Source organism: Pseudorasbora parva, chromosome 9, assembly GCF_024679245.1.
Source record: "Pseudorasbora parva isolate DD20220531a chromosome 9, ASM2467924v1, whole genome shotgun sequence".
Classification (NCBI taxonomy): domain Eukaryota; kingdom Metazoa; phylum Chordata; class Actinopteri; order Cypriniformes; family Gobionidae; genus Pseudorasbora; species Pseudorasbora parva.
Window position 1 is genome coordinate 16,885,490 of NC_090180.1, and position 14,525 is coordinate 16,900,014.

At 38.9% G+C, this 14,525-nt stretch overlaps 1 protein-coding gene across 10 annotated transcripts in view; it reads left to right on the forward strand.

The window, feature by feature from the left end:
- kmt2cb (lysine (K)-specific methyltransferase 2Cb) overlaps positions 1 to 14,525 on the forward strand; it is a 142,407-nt gene that overhangs the window by 105,091 nt on the left and 22,791 nt on the right. For 8 of the 10 annotated variants that reach the window (XM_067454132.1, XM_067454135.1, XM_067454134.1 and 5 more), the window contains 12 exons: positions 1,735 to 1,782; positions 3,443 to 3,580; positions 3,661 to 3,693; positions 3,776 to 3,925; positions 6,100 to 6,244; positions 6,417 to 6,649; positions 6,899 to 6,972; positions 8,482 to 8,685; positions 9,672 to 11,513; positions 11,635 to 11,951; positions 12,057 to 13,732; positions 14,326 to 14,437. In XM_067454132.1, coding sequence (XP_067310233.1) covers positions 1,735 to 1,782; positions 3,443 to 3,580; positions 3,661 to 3,693; positions 3,776 to 3,925; positions 6,100 to 6,244; positions 6,417 to 6,649; positions 6,899 to 6,972; positions 8,482 to 8,685; positions 9,672 to 11,513; positions 11,635 to 11,951; positions 12,057 to 13,732; positions 14,326 to 14,437 — 4,972 coding nt within the window. The remainder of the gene's footprint in view (positions 1 to 1,734; positions 1,783 to 3,442; positions 3,581 to 3,660; positions 3,694 to 3,775; positions 3,926 to 6,099; positions 6,245 to 6,416; positions 6,650 to 6,898; positions 6,973 to 8,481; positions 8,686 to 9,671; positions 11,514 to 11,634; positions 11,952 to 12,056; positions 13,733 to 14,325; positions 14,438 to 14,525) is intronic. The other 2 variants (XM_067454137.1, XM_067454141.1) reach the window with 2 other exon arrangements.

Sequence of the window (14,525 nt, forward strand, 5' to 3'; positions counted from 1 at the left end):
ATTATGTCTGCTAATGAATGTTCATACAAAACTCAGATTAAGGATTGTCAAACGTAGAACGTCAACACATGCAATCTATTTAGCAAAGTTAATTCTTTTTGACACCATTAACACATCAACACATAACTGTTTTAATTTGTTCTGGGTAATTTCTACAAAAAAATTAAAAACATTCAGAGCGGATTGGCACTGATCATAGGCGTAGTGCATACATAAAGTGCAGTGTGCATTTTTTAGTAAATGGAGAAATAAATGATTTATAAATCAAACCCAAATGTGGCTTTAACAAAAGTCATTAGAATTGTATGGTGAAAATGTGTTATTATAAACAAGGCAAAACACTGTTATTCATAGAAATGTTAAACTATTAGTTTACTTTAAAATGAAAATTAGCCCATGATTTACTCACTATAAAGGCATCCTAGGTGTATATGACTTTCTTCTTTCTGATCAACACAATCAGATTTATTTTAATAAATATCCTGACGCTTCCAAGCTTTATAATGTCAGTTTAAAGCTCAAAAAAGCACATCTATCTATTATAAACGTACTCCACACGGCTCCGGGAGGGGTTAATAAAGGCCTTTTGAAGAGAATCGATGGGGTTTTGTTAAAAAAATATCCATATTTAAAACTTCATAAAGTAAAATATCTACTTTCCACCAGACCGCCTTCCGTATTCAACATATGAAAAAAACGCTACTGCAACGTATGACTTTGGATATGATGTAAGCATTTTGAACTGCAAAAGGCATTACACTTTCTTCGTAAGTTGAATACGGAATGCGGTCTGTCGGAAGCTAGATATTTTACTTCATAAAGTTTTAAATATTATAAATATTTTAAAGATATTTTTCTTACAAAACTTGATTGTTTAGCTTCAGAATGCATCCCCCCCCCATCACCACCACCATCATCAGGATATTTATTAATATAACTCTTGATTGTGTTCATTAAAAAGAAGAAAGCCATATACACCTAGGATAGCTTGAGGGTGAGTAAATCATGGGGTGATTTTAATTTTATTCCACTATCGCACATTTGCAATTTCCGTTCATATTTCCGTTGAGGTTAAGGGCAGTTTGAGAAATGTAGAATAAATTATTTGTGTGAAATAATAAGAGAAATATACTTCTAGTGTCTTTTAGTGTACCGTAAGATGTTGATTATCACAAAATAAACTTAGTTTGAAATAGATAATAAATATAACTTATTGTATTTAAAAGGATAGTTCATCAAAAAATGAAAATTGCCATAATTTACTCACCCTCATGTTTCCAACCTGTATGAGTTTCTTTGCTCTGCTGAACACAAAAAATATATATATTTTGAATTATGTTTGTAACAAAGCGGAGAGAACATGGCACAATCATTCACTACCATAGTATTGATTCCCTACTATGGTAGTGAATGGTTTTTCTATCTGCTTTGTTACAAACATTCTTCAAAATGTATTTTTTGTGTTTAGCAGAGCAAAGAAACTCATACAGGTTTGGAACAACTTAAGGGTGAGTAAATGATGACAGAATTTTAATTTTTGGGTGAACTATCCCTTTAATAAGATCAGTAAATGAAATGGTCTTGATTGTCTTTTCATTTTGTTAATTTTCTTGGCATTTCCATATTTCATTCTTAGGTCGTTTAATTTGACATTGTGTATGAATCATCTGCAGGATCTTTCTTTTTCTCTTCAGTTTGCTGATCCCTCATTGTGTTTGGTTTGGGTCTTTATAGGTCTTGATTTCTGCCCTTTCCAAGTTGAGTACTCTCCTTCACCATTTGGTAAGAGTTCATGGTCATGTTTTTTAATTTATTTTCTTATTCTTCTATTCTCTCACACCCTTTTGCTTGGCTTTTCTTAACACATGTTACTTTTTGATTGTTGACACATCACTCACAATGTTTACTGCACCTGAATCCAACCATTATGCATCTTGTAGTCTATTTTCACTAAGTAAAACATCTCATAATGAACACCTATCAGGAGCTAACAGATGTAGCAATGCAGACGTGTTCAAGGACGTTTCCCTTACACCAGAACTGAGATGTTCTAGAGACAGGCATTTTAGAAAACCAAAGGCATTGATGAATGTCCTTCCTCTCATGAGCGGCAGTCAGGGTCTCTACCTGAATGGATAAGTGAAGAATAGGTGCGCTGTTCCACTGAGATCCACTGAGTCCTTGGTTTGATAAAAAAAAAAGATCCAACCCAGTAATTTGTGAAAGATGTTGAGCTATCATCCCTGCTGTAAAAACAGCCTTGGAGGACGAGGCGGTCTGACCTCCCTCAGAGCCCACACTTTTATTTGTAGTTGAAATATTTGCAGCGCTAAGTTGTTTATTCAGTTTTGTCATCAGATAAAAAGATCCACAACCTGATCCTGTCCGGTTTTGCTTATTAGTTTTAGTTTGGTGTTAGATGGATAGTTCACCCAAAAATGTCTTCACTTACTCACCCTCACTTACTGTTATTCCAAACCTGTAAAATATTCTTATAGGGAACAAAAGATATTTTGAAGACTTAGGGATCACACTTGGCTCCTTCTTGGTCAAAAGAGACCATGGCCTTGAAATGTAACTTCTTTATTTTGAGGAAAATCAATGTGATATTTTTTTTTTGTTCAATTATATTTTTTGATTATTATTTAGAATTTTATGGGGTTTTAAGATAACATTATATTTATACAATTTATCTGAACTATTTGTCCATGTGTTTTTCCATACATTTTATTATTATTGTTATAATTTAATAAATGCAGTATTTCCCATTAAAATTTGATTTTAATTAATGGTTTATTTAAAAGGGGACAGTGCAATTTCATAAAACACATGAACCAACTTGGTAAAAAAGTCAGAATTAGCCAAAAGGCTATTGTTCATCTGTAGTCCCCTGGCCAAGGTGTAAAAAAGGCATTAAAATAGAGTCAATACCTTAGAGAATATTGTGATCTGGAGGCATACAAATAAATACAAATTTGTGTAATGTGTAACCAACTGTATAGCTCCCTATAACTATTTAGAGAGCCTCTTTTACATAATTTCTTAATTTTAATAGGTTATGAAATTAGGTATATATCTACACATTTCTAAAAGACTACTTTTTGTTAAGGTTTAATATTTTGTTGTTAGATAATTATCGGGTTTTGCATTATGATTACAATCAAACCTTACCATTTTGTTAGAAAGGGAACACGTAGAAAGTTTTTTTGTTTCTTAGTATTTGATAGTTAAAAAATCTAACAAAATAAGGAATGGATAGCAATAATTTTTAATTTTGCTCGTTTTAATTATGAACATTCGTTATATATATAAACTATTGCTTCGATTTGAAGATCTGACATGGCAAACCCAATTTCAGGACATCGGGGGCCAGTGGCATGTTTAGTTTGTTGAGATGGACATGACAATATATGTGTACTTTTCTGTATATGTGTTTGTATAGGTCTGGACATTGCTCCTTTAACAGAAGATGCATCTGTCTCATCTCAAACTCATCTAGGCCGAACTCACCCACGTCAGGTGCCCGAAGAGCCACTGGATGGCATCCTCAGCCCTGAACTGGACAAGATGGTCACTGATGGTCTGTATATAACAAATGTATGCATTGTTTGAATTGTTGAATATTTGTTCCTGACACATATAAATCTTTCTGCCATACAGAATCAATACTCAGCAGACTCTACAAAATACCAGGTAGGTTATCTACTCAAAGCACCAACTGTCAGTGAACCTGTTATTTCATTGTGTTGTTAATACCGGAGATGTTTCCTTGCAGAGCTTGGTGGGAAGGATGTGGAAGATCTCTTCACAGCTGTCTTGAGTCCCAGCACAAGCCAACCTCCTCAGATGCCTCAACAGATCCAGGGAGCTCAAACCCTGCATGGTCCACAAGGCCCTGGTTTACATCCCTCCCAACCCAACTCAGGTTCGTTGAAGCATATATGCAAATTACAATCTACATCTTTTAGTTTTCAAGAGAATGAAAGCACTGTTTGTGAAGACTCAAGAGTGATGGAACCTGTAAATAAATCAGACAAATTGAAATAAAGCTACAACAGACGGTGAAGTGAAGTTTAGATGCCATGTTCTTTATTATTATTTATTTACAGTCTTGAATGGATTAACTAGCAGACTGATTAGTCAACGTGATGTCAGTAATGACCGGTGTATATTGTTGAACCAGCATGGTTTGAATGATGGATGTGTGACAGTTTCAGGAAACAGTCAAACTAGTTAATTTCTCACTCAATACATTTTACAGTGGTAGTTAAAGGAATTGTTCACCCTCAAGCCAACCATCAGACAAATACAGTCTGAGTGATATTAAAAAATGGCTAATCCAAGCATTATAATGGCAGTGAATGGCAGGCCAAAATATGAAGCACAAAAAAGTGCATCCATCCATTATAAAAGTAATCCACACAAAGTTAATTATTTATGTTAGACAAATATCCATATTTAAAAATTGAAAGTTAAATATCTAGCTTTCGCCAGACCACCTTCCATATTCAACATATTCAACAAAGAAAGTGTAACACCTCACGCAGTTTAAAACGCTTACACTACATCTGACGTCATACATCGTTAAGTTGAATACGGAAGGCAGTCTGGCGGGAGCTAGATATTATACTTTAAAGCGTGTTTTTGTTCTTCTTCTTTTGGCTATTCCCTTCAGGGGTCGCCACAGCGAATCATCTGCCTCCATCTAGTCTCATCCTCTGTATCCTCTTCTCTCAGACCGACTACCTTCATGTCCTCCTTCACTACATCCATAAACCTCCTCTTTGGTCTTCCTCTTGACCTCCTGCCTGGCAGCTCTAACCTCAGCATCCTTTTTACCGATATATTCACTCTCTCTCCTCTGAACATGTCCAAACCATCTTAACCTGGCCTCTCTAACTTTGTCTCCAAAACATCTCACATGTGCTGTCCCTCTGATGTCCTCATTCCTGATCCTATCCATCCTCGTCACTCCCAAAGAGAACCTCAACATCTTCAGCTCTGCTACCTCTAGCTCTTCATCCGGTCTTTTCCTCAGTGCAACTGTCTCCAATCCATCTCACTACTGTCCTGTACACCTTTCCTTTCATTCTTGCTGGTACTCTTTTATCACACAACAGACCTGACACCTTTGTCCACCCATTCTAACCTGCCTGCACAAGCTTCTTCACCTCTTTTCCACACTCCGAATTGCTCTGGACTGTTGACCCTAAGTACTTAAAATCCTGCACCTTCTTTACCTCTTCTCCCTGTAACCTCACTGTTCCACTTGGTTCTCTCATTCACATACATGTATTCTGTCTTGCTGCAACTAACCTTCGTTCCTCTTCTCTCCAGAGCAAACCTCCACCTCTCTAGACTTTCCTCTACCTGCTCCCTTCTCTCACTACAGATCACAATGTACAAAACTTTATAGCATGTTAAATATGGATATTTTTCTTACAAAAATGCATCGTTTCGCTTTAGAAGGTCTTCCTTAACCCCCCAAAGCCAGGTGGGTATTACTTTTATAATGGATGGATGGATGGACTTTTTTGTGCTTCGCATTTTTGGCTCCCATTCACTGCCATTATAAAGCATGGATTAGTCAGGACATTTTTTTATATAACTGAAACTGACTGTCTGAAAGAAAAATGTCATATGCACCTAGGATGGCTTGAGAGTGAGTAAATCATGGGGTAATTTTCATTTTTCGCTTTGAAATTCTTTTGCTGTTTTTTTAGCAGCAAGTTACATTGCTGTATGGGAAATCACAGCCCACATTGGCTTACAATGATTAGAGTTTGGGGCTGGACTTTCTGTTTTGACAATGGCAGATGGGGAGTATTCAAGAAACCTGAAGAAAGTCACCTTAACCAGAATATTTAAATCTAAAACAGAATATATTCTGGGATTTGTACCATCTTAATTGGTGGTATCTGTGACATTTTGACTCATCCCTCAAGTGCATTATTGTAAACACGTTTTTGTTTGTTTTTACAATCAAAGGTTTTCCATTCTCTGTTGAAACAAACTGACACATTACATTGTGATAAATATTGAAGACCAGGCAATGTTGGATGCATTGTTGGTCAGTTATATTGATATGTTTTTGTACAGGAATGTCTTCACGAATGCCAGTGATGAATGGTTTGATGGAACCCAAACAGCAGTTTTCACAGTCCCCGATTGGTCCTGGAACAGGACCTGATATGGCTCGAAATATCCCCTCAATGCAGCGCATGCCTTTCTCAGACAATCTTAGGTCAGCCATGAGTATATCTGTGTCAGACATATACACACCCACACACATCTAAAATGCAGTATTGATAAAACAAGAAATAAACATGTTCTTGTTCAGTAGGTAAAAATATCCTGGCCTAGTTGGATCAAATCTGTATTTCTAGAAGACATTTATTATTACATCTACTGTACAGGGACAGGAAGTTCAATCTGATAGCGCAGGAGACTGCTGGTCCATGGTCCGCTACAGGGTCAGCATCTTCATCTGCTCCAGCCGCTGCCTCGGAGGTGGAGGGAGACTCCATGTCTACTGCACAGAAAAGCACTCTGAAGTGGGAGAAAGAGGAAACGCTCGGAGAACTTGCCACTGTTGCACCCGTCCTGTACACTAATGTCAACTTCCCAAACCTCAAGGAGGAATATCCAGGTCTGCAAAGACACTTTAAAGTGATTGGTCAAATGCAGCAGTAAATTAATAAAATACTATGTTACAAAAAACATTTCCATTAGCAGACATTTTTACTATATTTAGTATGTAATCTGACATTATATATTAAAGTAAATTAATAATCTATTTTGATTTACATGTTGACCTTAAATGACACAGTCTCTTCTTAACATCTCTCATTGTTATTCTTCTAATAGATACTAATATTTTTGTGTAATAACCTTACAGACTGGTCAACACGAGTAAAACAAATTGCAAAACTTTGGAGAAAAGCAAGTTCGCAGGACCGGGCTCCATATGTGGTAAGTTGCACAGTATTAGCTGTAATGCATTGACTACATCATCATCACATTATTATGCTTTGACAGAAAGTACTTTATAGTTCAGCAGCACAATCTCTTCAGCTATTAAGCCTACAAAAGATAGATACATTTCTTGATCAGTTACTGAATAGTAGGGGTGTCCCCGACTAAGGATTTACACTTTCGAATCAGAATTTTCTAATCTCTCTATGGTCGACCGATAGTCGAATCATCTATGCGTGTGTAAACCATAGGGACCGGGAAAAAATAAACGGTATAAACAGGTTGGGAAGGGCAGGACACTAGTCAGTAGGAGGCTAAGACTATTTTTATTTTACTTTACACACGGCACACAGCTACCACTTTTAATAAAGTGATCAAAACTAGGCTACACTACACATTCGTAATTTAACCGTTCTCTCATAACATTTAAAAGCCGTGATCGAAACACAGAACATCACACAAAAATGTAAGAACATTTTGATAAATAAACCTAAAAAAATACCTGCCTAGAGAGGAAAAGAACACTTTGAGTGCGTTTATATGCACGTTCTTAAGATGATTGTGCCTAAAGGGGGTCGCACACCGAACTGAAGCTCAGCGCCGTGTCTCAGGTATCTCACACCAGGCAGACGTGAACATTATATACGCGCCGCGCGCGAGCACAATTTTGAATCGACTTCTGACAGAAGAGCTGCACGATGAGTGTATCTTGTAGCACAGGGTGAAATCAGTATGTACATTCACAATTTGAAGGAAATATACATTTAATCGCCGCGGACAAGCGTCGAATGCTGCCGTCGGTGTATGTGTTCGAATTTTAAAGGCGTGGTGCGTCCGGTGCGAAGCTCAGTGCCCTTAAAGGGGCGATCGCTCAGCGCCGCAACACGTCTATAACACTAATATTGAGCACCCCCATATTGCCTAAAATGGTATGATCCTCGTTTCATAACACCCGCGAAGATTCGACCATGAGATCAGTGGTCGAATCCGGTCCTGCATATCGATGCATCGATTCTTCCACTATTAGGGGTCACCCCTACTGAATAGAGCAGCATATATTGTGTTTTTGTTGTTTTGAAAGCTTGTATATATCCAGCATATACAGTAGTTTAAAATGCTGATGTGCTGACTTGTTGACTAGTTCCACCTGTTAAATATTGCTGGTTAATAACATGGCTATGCTGTTTACCTGATCAGACCACCAATAAACAGCATAAACACACATGGAATTTATTTCAGCATGGTATAGGGTCTCTTTACTGTCTTCCTCTTTGCTCAATGTCAAAAGAATAAATTGGGCACAAGGAGCTCATTACAGTCTGAGATATAGATACATTTCAAAGATATGATTAAAGGAAAACATTGACCTTGACATAGAGTGCCACTTAAAATAAAATAAAGACAATGAATCTAAAAATCATGTAATTCTAGCAAATTTATGCAACCTTTGAATTTCAATGGTCTTTCTTTAATATCAAACCTGCATAACTACTTTACCATTTACAGCAAAAGGCCAGAGATAACAGGGCAGCCCTACGCATTAACAAAGTCCAAATGTCCAACGAGACCATTAAGCGGCAGCCGACCCAGCCACAGCAGCCTTTAGAAGTGTTTGATCCTGCTATTCCACCACTGGACCCTGAGTTACTGTTCAAAGATCCACTGAAGCACAAGGAGTCAGAACATGAACAAGAATGGAAGTTTAGACAGGTAAGTCTAATATGGATATTTGTTTGGAAAAGGGCAAAATGACAGTCTGTAAACTGTCATCTCAACAAACTAAACATACCACTGGACCCTGATGTCCTGGAATTTGGTTTGTCATGGTAGATCTTAGTTTACCCAAAAATAAAAATATTAATTTAATTTACCCTTGAGTTGTTCCAAATCCTTGGGCAAAACAAAATATTTGTTTAAACTGTACCAAATTTGTCACTGATGCATTTTAAATAAAAAATATATAGGTTGCTCGATTATGAAAAAAAAAAAAAAACAATCACAATTATTTTGATCAAACTTTTATTTATGATTATTATTTAACATAATTATCGGTGGGTAAAAGTCTAATTTCATGATATGAGTAATTTTAGACATCAGTAAAATTTCACATTTATTGTTTAGGCTAAAAAACGAACACTAGGTTAGCTAATATAGCCAAGTTAAGTCTTCTTGAAACTAATTACAAAATGTACTAACAATCGTATTCAGATGTGGTACAGTGGTATTCAGGTAATCGCCTACAACAGAAATTGAATAATCAAATGTAAAATAACTGCATAGTCTTTACTGTACACATTAAATGTATATTAATTATAATCAAATGTCTAAAAGTTATTAATACAAGTGCAGTGAGTGATTTTTATATCTGTATTTTGTTGTTTATTTAACATTAATGACAGACTAAAGCATTAATATTGGGGCTTCTGTCACTTTAAGATCGAATGCACTCTTTCTCAACTGTTTACATTCGCTTAAGACTTAACGTCTGTGTTTACAACGGTAATTGCCCAAACTATTTGGTTTACGTGTGAATTCGTAGCGCAAAGTATATTTTGCTTATGTGCTTTCCGCTATAATTACTATTCCATGAATTGTATTATAATTGTGATGCATCGTGTACTTTAGATAAATCATAAAGTGTACATTTTATTACTATTTAATCATTAGAATATATATATTTTCGCTTATTGTTGCAGCAAATGAGACAGAAAAGTAAGCAACAAGCTAAGATTGAAGCTACACAGAAACTTGAACAGGTGAAGAATGAACAACTTCAACAGCAGCAGCAACAATCTGAGCTTGACTCTTCCGGTAGCCTAAAGAGTCCAGTCTCTGTGCATTCTAACAATGGGAACATGTCTCCCAATCAGCCCAGTTCAAAGAATGGGGTATCAAAGTTACAGCTGCCTGGAACGCCTACATCATGTTCCCCTGATGATGTATTTTTGCGCCCTCATCCTCCACCCCCATCTTCGGGATCTCAGCCTCAATCCCCTCAGATGTTCTCCCCAAGCTCCTCTGGCTCTAGACCATCCTCACCCTGGGATCCCTACACTAAAATGGTAGGCACACCCAGACCACCACCAACTGGGCAGGGAACTCCACGGCGGAACTCAGAATCAGGAAAATCTCCCAGAGGTCTTTCAGAGCCAATTGGCTCTCCAACAGCCATATGTAATGACCCCTATGCCAAGCCCCCAGACACCCCAAGGCCAACAGGAGCTGCAGATCCTTTTCTCAAGCCTATGTGCCCTCCCAGAGCAAGTCAAACTTTGGAAAGCAGACATCTTATTAGCTCCCCAGGCCATGATCCATTCTCTAGGGTGTCTGTGAGAAAGGAAGCCTACCAGAGGATGCCTCAGGGCCGGATGATACTCTCAGACCCTTATGCTCGTCCTTTACTCACTCCTATCCCAGGCAGCAATGAATCAGGGTCCGTCCAGGTCTTTAAAACTCCTATGCCACCTCCTCAGGCTCAGGAACAATATGCAGGTATGCATGCACGGAGAGTAAGTGGGGATCCCTTTGAAAGGTCAATGATGCCCCCTCGTTCCTCTGAGGGATTCTCCCAGAATCAACAGAATGATCCTTATGCACAGCCTCCGCTCACTCCACGTCCTGCAGTAAGTGAAGGCTATGCAAATCAGAGGATTTCACGGCAGCCCCAAACCCTCCCATTTCCTCAGCCTGGGCCATTGGCACGCCAGTCTTCCTGTAATCCATATGCTCGAGCCCCCTCTACCCCTCGGCCAGACTATTCTCAGTGTGATCCCTTTAGACAACAACCTGTTACACCAAGACCTTCAAATGACCCTTTTGCCCAGTCTCCATTTTCTAACCCCTATGCTAGAATGCCAGGCACACCTAGACCACATGACCCTGAACCCTACACTCAGCAGGCTGTATCTCGCCATCCAGTCATGATGAATCAACCCTCTCAGCAGCAGAATCAAAACCACATAATGTCCCCTATGCCAATGGACCCTTACGCACAACCCCCTGGGACCCCACGCTCAGGAATGGCAGACCGGTTCCCAAAGTCTCCAAGTCACCAAAGGACTCCTGATCCTTTTAATCAACCTCCTGGACTGCCACGCTTGGTAGGGCCCGATCCCCATGCACAGTCAATGGGAAGGTCCCTGCCATTACCTAATGATTCATGTGCACATCTCTCGCAAACACCTCACCTTGGAGGTGTCGGGCAGGGATTGGGACCGGGGCCCATGTCCAATCAAGATCCATTCTCCTCTACTCAAGTGTTGATGCAAGACACTTTTGCCAGTCCAACAAAACTTGGACCTCAGACCCTCAAACATCTAGGTATGACAGATGATACTGGACAGCAGCTATCAAGTCGACCCAATCAGACTCCTATCCATGACCCCTTTGAGCAAGTCTCCATAATTTCACATTCTCAGTGTGGAGAAAATAAGGAGCAACAGGGATTAGTACAGGGTATCAGTTCCCACGCCATGGGGCAATCCAGCACTGAAGCTCAAACAGTACCTCTTGCTGAAGCTGAGGAAAGACTCAGACAGGTGTTGTTTAATTTTATTGCTACTCTATTTAAAATGGTTTTATTTCTAATGAGGTGCATTATATCAGTTACAATATGCAATTTGTTCAACACTAATTAACACAACGTTAATTTGTTCACAGCGTCAGCGTATTCGAGAACTGATCCTCAAACAGCAACAGCAGAAAAGTGCGATACGTCAAGACAAGGGTGTACAGGATCATCCTCTGACCGTGCCTCCAGGAACACCTCAACACTGGAGTCAAGAGTCTACGGGCCAACAGAATGAAAATTTTAATCGTCCACCACCACCATATCCTGGTCCAGGAGCTGTAAGAGCCCCTCAGAGATTCCATGGTCCATACCCAGGGGATCAGCAGGTGCATTTTCCTGAAGGGCAGTTTCCTAGACCACAGTTTTCTGGGGATGCTGACTCAAATATAAGGCAGCTTGGGCCAAGGTTGGTGAATTTACATACTACCAAACATGTAGCACTTTGTATTAAATGAAGGTACTAAAGTTTTTCAAAAAGACAAAAATGATAATATTCTCTTGTTGATTTTAGGATGCCCCTCACTTCTAATGTCCAAGGTCCTATGGGAGCTCCAAGACCTCATCAGATGCAGGACTCAATAATTGAAGCTCATCCACAGATGAGAAGATCCATGTCAATGGACTTGGGAAAATCAATAGTTGGCAGCCCTTTAGGAGCCCCACATTTGCCGCCTCGTGCTATGCACATGCAACAGCATAACATTATGGGGCCTTTCATAGAACTAAGACACAGAGCACCAGATAACAGACTGCGGCTTCCCTTTGGGCCACCTATTATGCAGGGAAATCGGATGGAATCGCCCTTACACCAACGACCCCCAGGTTTCTTGGGTGGCCAAGATTTGGGATTCCCCTTCAATCAGGTTCCAAAGACGATGGACACAACAATGAATCAGTCTCAGGTAGCTGTTACACAGATGCAGGCATCTCTGAGTTTGGGGAATTTACAGCAGGCCAATATTCCACTGAGAGCTGGACATTCACAAATCCCCCTGACAAGGTCTATAAGCCAACCTGCTTCCAATGAAACGCTCAGTGCTCCCTTACTCACAAATATTGCTGCTACATCTGCTGTACAAAATGATGAGGTCCCTTTATCCTCAAATGAAGTACCTGAGGAGAAAATTGATAACGATGAATCTGCTGTGAAGGACCTTGAAGATGTTGAGGTGAAGGACCTTGTTGATGCTGATTTAGAGAACCTAAATCTTGACACAGACGACGGAAAGGACTTGGATCTTGAAACAAATGACCTGCATCTAGATGACTTCTTAACATCTGGGAAATTTGATATTATTGCTTATGCTGATGCTGATTTAGATCTAAGTGAGGACCTGGATCTCAGTGATCCTATGGAAGACCAGACTGAGACGACTGATGTCCAAAAAACCAAAGCTGAGAAAAAGACTGAAAGTTTTGATGACGCATCCTCATCATCATGTTCTACTGCAGAAGTAAGGGAAGTAGTTGACAAAACTGTCCAGTCTCAAGGTCACAGTAAAGACATTCCTCAAGATAAGGTGTTGATTTCCTTGAAAACAGAGGATAGCAAAAATGGAATTAAAGATTGCTTATCCCAAGACAGCTCTAAGAATCAGATAAATGATAGAGCTACAATTAATCAAACTGGCTTTGAAAGTGATATTGATGCCAGTTTACAGGTTCCAAAGACTGGAATTCATCCTGATGCTACTCCAGTGCTTTCAAGTATGCTGGTCAATGCACAACCAGAAAATGAATCAGTAAAGCAGGAACACTGTGGGCAGTCAGCGGCACAAAGCAACCCTACAAATCAGGAAGCTACAATGTCACTCAGTAGTTCTATGCTGGGGCAAGGAAACTTTTCAGTGCAGGGGATGGATACTGGCCTCAGTATTGACCGATCATTGGTTTCTTCTCATGATGAAAGTGCATTAGAAGTCCCAGGCTCCATTCAGGATCATGAACAAAGCCATATTTTTGGTATGGATCAAAAAGATGCTATACTCTCAGGGGAACAACAGAGTATCCTTACACAGCAGGCATTGTTGTCACAGCAAGGCCATCAGAACAGACCACTGCTTCTGGAGGAGCAGCCACTTCTTCTTCAAGACCTCCTGGATCAGGAAAGACAGGAGCAACAGCAGCAGAAGCAAATGCAAGCTATGATAAGACAACGTTCCAGTGACTCATTCTTCCCCAATATAGGTAAGGTTTAGCTCATATTTAAAAAAAAATGTAGTCCAAAACAAACCGCCCGAGCTCAAATTTTGTGGGCGGGGCTGAGTTCGGCTGGCATCCAGACTATAATCTTTTGGAAATCCTTATAAAACTAAATTTCTTAGAGAAAACAAAACAAAGTTATTTTAGGAATAGAAATATTCCATCAGCATCATGTTGTGCGTTTCCACAGAAAATAACTTCAACTCGTATAATTTCAACTCATACTTCAGTTTGAAATAAAAAAGCTTATTGCACTTATAGTTAAAGTTTATTGGATTACCCCATAAAATTGTATTTGTTTAAACATTTTTTTACAAACTGAGGTATAAAATTATTGTCCGTGATAATCAGTAGCATGTTACAGATGCAGTCAATAGAGTTATACTTCTATTTGACCCAGAATAATCATTTAACATGCTTTTTTTCTGTATGTTTTTATCACAAGCTAAATAATGAATGCATAAAAGTTAAATTTATATACTTGTACTTTATATTTTGTAAGAAATATATTTACCCTATATACTTGTGTGGGGCTATAATTTACTGAAATGTGCATACTTTTCCAATGATTTATTCAGATTTTGATGCTATTACTGACCCAATAATGAAGGCAAAGATGGTTGCGTTGAAAGGAATCAATAAAATGATGGTTCAGAACAACATGGGAATGACTTCAATGGTCATGAACAAGTGAGTTAAAGGTCTTGCTTGTTTGACTAAAATATTATTAGATTAATTTCAGATTGTATGAGAATGCACTAATGGTTCTTTCATTATT